The sequence below is a fragment of the Trachymyrmex septentrionalis genome, unplaced genomic scaffold (assembly GCF_001594115.1).
Source record: "Trachymyrmex septentrionalis isolate Tsep2-gDNA-1 unplaced genomic scaffold, Tsep1.0 scaffold87, whole genome shotgun sequence".
In the NCBI taxonomy this organism is placed as follows: Eukaryota; Metazoa; Arthropoda; class Insecta; order Hymenoptera; family Formicidae; genus Trachymyrmex; species Trachymyrmex septentrionalis.
This window is the reverse complement of record NW_017306059.1, coordinates 3316858-3327037: the sequence shown is the minus strand read 5'-3', so window position 1 is coordinate 3327037 and position 10180 is coordinate 3316858. Positions and strand designations below refer to the sequence as shown.

At 31.3% G+C, this 10180-nt stretch overlaps 2 protein-coding genes across 4 annotated transcripts in view; one reads left to right on the top strand and one right to left on the bottom strand.

Moving 5' to 3' along the window:
* LOC108755479 (protein LSM14 homolog A) overlaps positions 1-2259 on the top strand; it is a 5114-nt gene extending 2855 nt beyond the window's left edge. For both annotated transcript variants that reach the window (XM_018498508.1, XM_018498509.1), the window contains exons 4-7: positions 487-679; positions 937-1221; positions 1470-1646; positions 1795-2259. In XM_018498508.1, the coding sequence (XP_018354010.1) occupies positions 487-679; positions 937-1221; positions 1470-1646; positions 1795-2083 (944 nt within the window). In that variant the 3' untranslated portion in view covers positions 2084-2259. The remainder of the gene's footprint in view (positions 1-486; positions 680-936; positions 1222-1469; positions 1647-1794) is intronic.
* A 2830-nt stretch (positions 2260-5089) lies between these two features.
* LOC108755389 (15-hydroxyprostaglandin dehydrogenase [NAD(+)]-like) lies at positions 5090-9117 on the bottom strand. 2 transcript variants are annotated; one of them, XM_018498341.1, is made up of 7 exons: positions 8947-9117; positions 8423-8586; positions 7847-7973; positions 7631-7767; positions 6826-6999; positions 6446-6600; positions 5090-5700 (listed from the first exon to the last, which is right to left on the bottom strand). In XM_018498341.1, the coding sequence occupies exons 1-7, from the start codon at positions 8960-8962 to the stop codon at positions 5469-5471; spliced, it is 1005 nt and encodes a 334-aa protein (XP_018353843.1). In that variant the 5' UTR covers positions 8963-9117; the 3' UTR covers positions 5090-5468. The 2 variants fall into 2 exon arrangements, with proteins under 2 accessions (XP_018353843.1, XP_018353844.1); XM_018498342.1 differs by having other exon boundaries at positions 7631-7737; positions 8947-9108.
* Between the last annotated feature and the right edge of the window lie 1063 nt (positions 9118-10180).

Sequence of the window (10180 nt, the reverse complement as noted above, 5' to 3'; positions counted from 1 at the left end):
TGAATAAATAGAAATGTATATTTACATGTATAATAAAATTTGTATATTTTTGAAATTTTGAAAAATTTTAATAAAAAATATACATATAACATTTTTAATCTGTATGTATATAATTTGGTTTTTTACGTTTCTCTTTTCTAAAATCGATAGAAAATATTTTTGCATCTGCATGCTTTTCTCAATTTTATTTCATTTACGCTTAAATTATAATATGTAACAAAATAGCAATTACAGTAATAATAAACAATAATAATTGTTTATAAAAATCCTCTAGAGATTTATTTTACATTAAACACGCGAAACTTTTGTAGAAGTTAGTAGCAGTCTTTCATTTCGAACTTTGGGAATGAAAAGTTTGTCTTTATTTTCTTATACTAAAGTTTCGTGTTGGACTAGAAATGCTTGCAATTTTGGTCGGCTATTTGGTCTCTATAGGTTAATAAAAATGTATTTATTATGTGATACATTCACATGTTGCAATAATAGGTGTACTAGACCTCATCAGTGGTGGTTCCCGTTCTACCACTCCTACATCATCCTTATTGACAAGGAAAAGTCCAACTATGGATCAAGGTATTCAGGTAGGACACGAACAACAGCAGCAGGGCAATAACATTGGCAAATTGAATGACAAGACAAATATCAGGACCGTCCAACCGCCTCGTCGAGACCATGATAGGTATTTCATTTAGGAAATTAATTTTCCTTTTATAAATGAAACCATAATAATTTTATGCATATGATAGTTTTATCTTTTAGAACCCTGATATTAGAAAATACAATCGTATTTTACAATTTTTTATTTGATTTATTTGTTAGATTTTTTTGTTTATACAAACATGAAACGATTCTACATAGGTTTATATTATTGTTAATTGTTGAGCTGATAATATAGCTTCGTAAAATTTTTATAAATAGTTTCTTTATTATATTTAGCCACGGAGGTACCAAAAACAACGCGGGTATGTCTCATCAATATAATGATTCGAAGAGGGACATGAAACATGATGGCCAAAATCAAGGTCATATGCAGGGTGGTCGAGGCAACCGTGGTGGTTGGGTAAACCGCGGCAACATGAGAGGTCGAGGAGGCCGAGGAGGTCGAGGACGTGGTGGTTTCCGTACGAATCAAGCGAACAACTTGGATGGTATCAAACCTAAGATGAAGTTTGATAACGACTACGATTTCGAACAAGCTAATACTCAGTTCGAAGAATTGAGGTGAGCATAAATGTTCGTTATGAACACTGATGATTGATTCTGCATGGTTACGTGCCGGATTCATTTCAAGTAACTGTTGAAATGACCAATGTGGAGACCATGCAAAAGTAAAAATTAGTGCGAATTTAAAGCAATTGTAATTTCAACAAATACGAATCGCTTACGCATCGCATTAACATTGTTTTATAAAATTATGTTTTAATGATTTAATTTATATGTTAATGTAATACATTTATGTCATATCGTAGGTCGCAATTGGCGAAAACGAAAATCGATGGTACTGACAATGAGAAGAAAGACGACAGTGGAAACGAGACAGGAGCTGGTGAAGGTGAACCCGAGGAGGAACCGGAAATTGTTCACTATGATAAGTCGAAATCATTCTTTGATAATATTAGCTGTGAAGCTGTTGAAAGGAGTAAAGGGTAAGCTTTATCGAGAGAATATTTAATAAATATAATCATCGCGTATAAATTCACAGTACAGCTATGGTATATTTTTAATTTTTTTTTTAATGAAAGAAAATTATTGAATTCTGTGAAATGTTTTGTATATGGTATAAATTTTTTCCAGGCGATTCCAACGCACGGATTGGAGAACAGAACGGAAACTAAATTCAGAAACATTCGGTGTAGCTTCTACAAGACGCGGTACATTCCGCGGCCGTGGTTACTACGGTCGCGGAATGGGAGGCATGTTCAGAGGTAGTGGTGGCGGCAATAACACTGGATTCCGCGGTGGCTATCGAGGTAGCAGGGGCGGTAATCGCAAACCCCCTAATCAACTACAGAATAACACGGGGAGTCAAAATCGCGCGACCAACGAACAGTCTGCCTCTCAATCGCAGACAAAAGTTATCTAAATAAAAAAAAAGAATCTAATTTGTCACCGGTATGGCATGAAGAGTAAAATATGCTAGAGAGAGAATAAAGCGATGTGCTGCTATGTATAAGTATACACAACTATAGATTAAGATTTTTACGATATGTGCTCTACGTTATGGACTGATTTGGGTTAGAATTTGGCAGTCGAATAACACAGAAGATACATACGGCCGAATTAAATGTAGATTATATTATATAACGGAACGCGTTTACAATCGCTAAACTGGTGATTACGTGTTAGGTGACAAGAATCGCACATATGGACGTTGCTGGCGCATATGACTCTTTGCATCGATATTTTGCGACTAGATGATTGGAGAAGGTACTTTTAGAGACAAATTTTCTTAATCGACAATGATCACGATAAATTGGTGTTAAAAGAATAGAATGTTTTTGTTAGGAAAGTAAAGTCAATTATATATGATCAGATCGTTCCCTGGTCTTTTTTACATTGATACTTATTTGTGTGAATTCAGATGTCTAAATAATCAAGGAAGTTATTCGTAAGAAGGCTAGTCATGAGTTTTACTTGATATGTCTGTTAACAAAATTCTTAATAGAGTAATCTAAAACTGCTTTATAAACAATAGTATATTTGTTTATAGTTAGAGAAAAAATTGTACAATTCAATCGTGATCATTCTTCAGTCGGTTTTCTCAAGATTTGACTATATTATTATGGAATGGCTTTATGATGATGGTGACTTGATAATACTGGTCGTTATGGAATAGCTGGTTTGTATCCGTATATCGGAAGTGAATGGCAATAGACGTGCATAAAAGTACTTTCTCGTCAAAGTATGTAAAAATCGATTGTATCTAATTGCATTTGTCGAGAATAGAAATATGAGCTATATAGTACAAGATAAATCTGATAAAAATTATATTTTTTTCTTTTGTTTTGGTTTTTTTGAGTGTACGCAGACAAAGTTTTTCGAGTCCTCGGCACGAAGTTTATATAAACGTATAATTTTATTAGGGTGGATGAACGTAAGTGGGAAAGCCAGTTTATATGAAAATTTTTGTATTATTAAATTGTAATCTTATTGTCCGCCTACTCTTTCTTTGCAAGATCTGCATCTAGAATTATGAAAGATGTAAGTGTCAATCTTATTGTAAGTAACTAAGTTCTAAATCATGTGTTACATAATTGTCATCGTGTTTTGCAAATAAGGATTCCTCGATTGCTCTCATATGTAAGAGTAGCTTAATTAGTAAAACTATAAAATAGATATCTGCATTATAATCAGTGATTAATTATATCAGATATGAAATTTGTATGATGCGCTTATTAAAAGTATTTTTTTTCAAAAACTGTAATCTTAAATCAGTATTTTATTAATTTGGTTTTTTTTTTGTTTTTTGTTAACTCTGAAACTAGTATAATAACACTTATTCCAAGGAAAATTTGTATTCAATATACATGTATACAAGCAAAAAATATTTAAAATAATAATTTATTATTAAATGGCATAATACTGTATTACAATATTATGTACAATAATGACTATACATGTATATTTAAATGAAAGTAATTAATCTAATAATTTTTTCATAAATTTACCCAATCATTTCAATCTTGGAATAGCACTTTATTAGTGTATAAATATAAATGGGATCCAAGTATGCATAAGTCATGCAAATTCGGAAACCTATAACAAAGATTTTCAAAGCGTTAAACGCATAAAAATAATTTATTCATAATTTGATTATAATTAATTATTCACGCTCTCGAAGAATCCTTTTGAATGCACGAAGACGCTGTGAGTAGAATTGTGTTAAATGGCGATGCGAATAAGAATAAAAGCATGATAATATCCTTAAAAATATAAGACGTGGAAGAAACAGAATAAGAACATTATTTGCGACTATTATTTTTCTATGGCTCGTACAGAGTCCCCAAACTCATACAAATATCATATATATGTACACACACACACACATATACACATACATACATGTACGCAACTTGAGATTTACATAACTGATAAGCAAACCTCCAATAGGTTATCAGAGAAAATGCAGAATGAAGTAAAAGGAAGGACTATAAAATGAAATAAATGAATAGAAAAAAAAGATATGGTAAATTTAACTTTTAAGTTTCATGCTCTGAGCATGTGAAAAATTTATAATGTACGCGAGAATGAATTTTTGTTTTGTACAGCGGATATATTGTGATTTCCGATGGTGAATAATATTGAAATGATGAAATAACACGTCGTCGTGTCATTTCCGATCTCCTACACACTACTTTTCCAACAATCGAACGAAAAGTTTTCTTATTTCTTCACAAAGTTGTAACGTCGAGAACTATAAAGCGCGGGTCGTCCTTACTCGCCCTTCGACAAAATGCGCAAAATATGAAAGATGACGGTTTACAAATTTAAATGCTAGATTACGCGAATTTTAAAGAGCGACTCGAGATATGAGAGATGCGTGTTGTGCAGTTTTTCAAAAAAGGAGATGTACTCAGATGTAAATAAAATTATATAACGTCTTTAATAGGACTCGAACATTGTTGGTAAAACTACGTGCGTATGGCGATACTAAAGTGTGCTACGTATTATATGCGGTGTGATTAGAATGTATGTAAAAAGAAAAAAAACGGCGTCTTCCATACGCTATATCCAGTGTTTTAAATGCTTGATAAGCGACACAGTAAATTAGAATGATTTATTACACACGATATCGCAAACATAGGTTAACGGGTCCCGTTTGTTCGTAACTTGAATCTACTTTATTTTCTTTTTTTTTTTTTGCACATGGACTTCTCACGTCCGATATTTTTAAATAGCTCGAAAGTAATCGTCAACGCATTATTAACACATTATAAATATAAATTCCCAGTATCAATATAATCGAAAGTCGCCATTTATAACGAATACGATTGTAGTTTGCAGCATGTAATGAGTTATAATCTTAAAAGTTCAGTACGAAACTTGCATGAAAAATTTGAAGGTCTTATTTTCAGATTAGTTTATTTTTAAAAAATATTTATTATAAAATTTTTTTATCACAGGCACCTTCATACAATCTGGCGTTATTAATAAGAAATAAAAAAAAAAAGATTGAACATGTATGCGTGTAATTAAGGAAATTATGACGGAAACGTGAACCAGCGGATATAGTTGGATGGCTGAGGAAAAAGAAAACATGCATGAAATTTTATAATACAAAATTATCTACGGAGAATCTCGGGAATACAATTTGCCGTGAAGTATCGCTTCAGTTGCATCTCGTCTTCTGCACTTCCGGTTACACTGATCTATATATGAAATATCTTCTAATACAAAGTCTCCGGATGACGTGGATCGAAGATTTTCAGCCCTAAACAGAGAGATCATGGTCGTGCGCTTGTCGATTATCAGGCGCAGCTCATCAAACCTGTCCTCGTACTGTCGCAGACTTCTCTTATCGCGCGACCTCCCGTGACCTTAGTATCAACGTGTGGGAAGTTGTTCTTATAATGACGACGCAGAGTACGCGGATTCGGTACATAAACCTCGTAAGGCGCTTTGCCACTCTCGATAACCCAAATACTGCCAGACTCACCGATCCTCAATATCGTCATCAGACCCTGCGCGACTATGTAAGGTCTGCAAAAACAAGATTAAACAGCAATGAGCCATTGAGAAATATCTGCTGAATTGGCGGTCATATGTAAGCACCGGAAGAGATGTAACGTTTATGTCAGGATCTACGAACTAAATTTTATAGAACTGATATTTTAACCCTTTATGATCGCACTAGAATCAAAATGATCCCGGAGCGGACTTAACTAATTTTCTTGAACGAAAATTGTGAATAATATCAATTGGTTAAATGTACTCTGGAATTATTTTGACCCGGTTGACCATTACGGAACTTTTAAGAAGTGTGATCACAAAGACCTAAATCTTCACTGGAAGTTGTGTCTCATTAAAAAAAAATTGATAAGTAATTTATTTGTAATTACAAGAGGTGTTCAGAAAGTAATATGCCCTAAATTTTTCAAACTTCAAATTTGCAACATGTAAAATTTCACTTTTCTACTTTATTATTGGATGAAGAAAAAAATGTGGGGCATTACTTTCTGAGCAACCATCGTATTTATTATAAAATTTATTGAAGGAACAAAAGACTCGCATTTATATTATAATTTAATTCTACAGCAGGAACGCTATTATGTTTTATTATTATCCAGCATGCACTGGTTAATTTATCTGACTGTTTTGTGTCAAACGTTTATGACATACTCAGTCAGAGAAATAATAATGAAATCGACATTAAATTGATGTTCATTCGATGTCGATTCCATTATCATTTCTGACTGGATAAGAGACAATTTTAATAATGACTCACGTTTGTATTGGAAACTGTTCAAGATTTTTAACGAAATCTGCCTTCATGACTCTGGAAAGAAGTTTATTAGGGCTATCTACTGTTAAGGCGGTCTCCGTCAGTCCTGGACACAAAGTTATCACGGTAACACCGGTCTTCTCGTAATGATAAGGATCCTGTTGCAGAGTAAACGTAATTACGAAAACTTCGTATAATAATATATACATATAATAAGTAATAATAAAAATTAAATACTTCATTATTTTACAATCCACAAGATAACAATCTTGTAGAATATTGGAAGTTTATAAATAACTATACTTTTTGTTTGTAAGTAACTATTTTAGGATGATTGCTTGAATAATAGATGGACTTAATTGCGTTCAATTATGTATAATTACCGATAGAGACTGCGATAGACCGATGACGGCGTGCTTCGTGGCAGTGTAAACCGGAAGTTGAGCTGTGTTTCGAATATCCACATGCTGGCTCACGTTTACCAAGATACCACCGTGACCGCCCGTATCTCTGCTCATATATTGTACAGCTAGCATTGCGGTGCTGACCATGCCTCCCTAACATTGATATACCACACATTAGGATCTAATCTTTATTTTTATTATTACAGGTATTACACCTTATAGAAATCTAAGAGAGCATTTTATACTGTACTGGCTCTAACCGTGTGCTGTAATCTGTAAAAATTGACTAATCACAGTTGATTGGTCAATCCCTGACATTCAACTGTAACAGAAGAATACTTTACTGTAATTAGTCGATTCTTATACAGATTATGGCTACAGCCATTATAAGTGCTCCCTAATGCTTACTGATCAACTTAGTACTGAAAGATAGCAATTATTTATTTTAAGAATTAAAAATACTTTGAAGTTGTTCAGTATACTTTTAGTACTCCAAATAAGTAATTAATTACTATTTCAGTAATAAATTGATCAGTATTAGATTTCTATAAGAGTACTTATTAATGATATTTATTTTCTAATCTTTTTATATATTCTTATATGCAATTTGGTAAAATCATCTTATGACACAAAAATCACGAAATTATTTGAAATATATGTGAGGTAAGAAAAACATTGTAAAAGTTTTAAGAAAGAAAACATCGCAAAATAAAGAAATGATAAAATTAGGAAATCATTGGTAAAGTTATTAATAAATCAATAAATTGTTATTAACGATACTCACAATGTTAACCGAGATTTCCTTCTCCCATCTTCGTTCATCTAAAACGCCAGCGTTATTTATCACGATGTCAATGTTTCCTAATAGCGTTGATGCTTCTTCAAAAGCTTCTATAAATTGGTACAAACAAAAATAATATTCTAAAAGTTCAAAGATATTCTAAAAAGTTCAATATATAACATATATCTACGCAATTTGAAAATCTTGCTCCATATTTACCAGTCACATGTTTATGATTAGATACGTCGGTATGTATAAAGTGTACTTTCTTTTCGCCGCAAGATTTTTCAACACCGAGCTCAATTCGTTTGCCAGTTTCAGCATCGATATCTAATATAATTATTTTCTGTAACAAATATAAAATAAATTTAAATATAATAGTGCTGAGATGATATTAATATTTTATAAATATTGTAACAGCTAATGCCATTCTATGAATTTAGTAGAATTAGGGACAGCAATTACATATATTTTATATCTAACAGGAGAGAGATAAATAATTTAATCTGCAGAATAATATTAATTTAATTAAAGGATGGTGTTAGAAAAGAATATATTTTCTTAATTATCGGAAATGTTATATAAATTTTGACAAAAAACTTTTTATATAGTTATACATTTATATTATAAAATTTGAGCCTTATTTGAATAATAGACTTTTTCTAAATGTACAATATGTAGTTTATAGATTTATAGAGAATTCTAAATTATTTATGTAATGCTGATTTATGTAGATTTCCTACAAGTTTTTTGAATTTTTATACTGCAAATTATTATCTTAATTATTAAACATACCTTTGCTCCGTGCTTCAAGAAATGATTAAGAAAGGCGTAGCCCAATCCTGCTGCACCGCCAGTTATTAGAACATTTTTTCCAGAAACAATGCAATTGATCGCTTCTATCTCTTTCGCCCTTTCGGATGCTGAAGAACGACGACGAACGATTCTCAAACTTGGTTCTATAACATAAAACTTTTTTTATAAAAGAAAGAAAGTTCTTTATCTGAAAAACTCGTAATATTAAAATACATGTTATTAATATTACAATTTTTTTTGATAAAGTAAATTTTCATTATTTGAATAATGAGAATTATTTCGCTCCACTCTATAAAAAAGAGCCTTACATAATAATTTATCTTAGGAAATAAAATTAAAAAATTATAAAAACATTATTTATACAATTATTAATATAATTATTAAAATTATATTTTATAAAAATAAAATAATCAAAAAACACTTATTTTTCATATTAATCACATTTTTTATGACAAAACATATTAATAGACACATATTTTTCTCGATGAAAGAAGCAGACTTACCTACTGTATTCTCCATGAATGAAACTGCTTTGGATATTTGGATATGTGAAGAAATAAACTAATTTCCGGTTTAAGTTCTTAGGCGTAAAGTTTAAGAATCAGGAGCTTGTGCTGGTAATATGTATGTTTCGACTGAACTTCGAGACCATTCGAATGGTATTTATATACGATAAGCAGCGATGTGGGATTTCGCGATACTGCGACTTAAGTTTCCATCATGGCGGGGATGTCCCAGAGGGTGAAAGGTGGACTTCGGGCTGTAGATTACGTAGACTGCAGATATATAGATCGGACAATTATGATAAAAAAGAAATTTTTGAATTTTCTCTTTAAAACTCGACATTGTCAAAGGTGTTTGAAATCTAAAGATGTCGCATTTTATTGTGAGCATATATTTATACTAGACTCAATGGATTAAAATATCATTAAATTTGTTAGACTGATATAATTCAGCTTTTTTATCAAGTTTTTTTTTAGTTTGTAAAAGATACGTTAGATATATAATTATTTATATAATTGCTGATACAAGAAAATTATAATGATTATTTATTGATGAATAATTACTGGGCTTGATCATTATTATTATGGAACTTCAAGTTAACTCTTCAATTTAAAGAAAACAGATATCAAAACTAAATTATGATATAAAAAGTAATATAAAAAGCGACAACACTGCAGAAGAATATTATTAAATAAATGATTTATTTAACAAGATTATTACTTTCGATAATAATAATTTTTAAGATTTTTTGATCTATTGCGGTCCTCTTATTTTGTCTTTTCTTATCTTCCCTCTCACTAGACTGATCAGTCGCGTCTCGTCGTTCTTTTTTCTCAGTGTTCCTGATAGCGTCTTACCCTAATTAACCCCTTCCGCAGAGGCTAATTAATCGCATCGTGGCAATGTGTTTTCTAGATACTGGATATACAGGACACCGAGACGCAGACCGAGAGGCATTGAAGCGCGCTTTCTCTTTTACTTGAAGATAATAATAGTGTATTGTTTTGCTACGAATACTAGACTAAGCAACTAGACTGTCAGTAGATCATTAATTAAATAATTGCATCTTTAACAATGTTATTGCTTTTTACGTAATATTTACTATAACAATTTATTTTATTAATATAATACACAGTAAAAATCATTTTATATTTGCGTGAAAAAATCGGTTTTAACACAAATACAAGATGTTAAAACTTTTATATTAAATTTTTAATGTAATAATATATGAGT

Bases quoted from the DNA above. Each gene is read 5' to 3' on its own strand.
- LOC108755389 (XM_018498341.1), bottom strand. The intron at 7,768-7,846 runs GTAAATATGGAG...TTGAACTTTTAG, and splicing joins TAATCATAAACATGTGACTG to AATATTATTTTTGTTTGTAC. The intron at 6,601-6,825 runs GTAATTATACAT...ACTCTGCAACAG, and splicing joins GTCTATCGCAGTCTCTATCG to GATCCTTATCATTACGAGAA.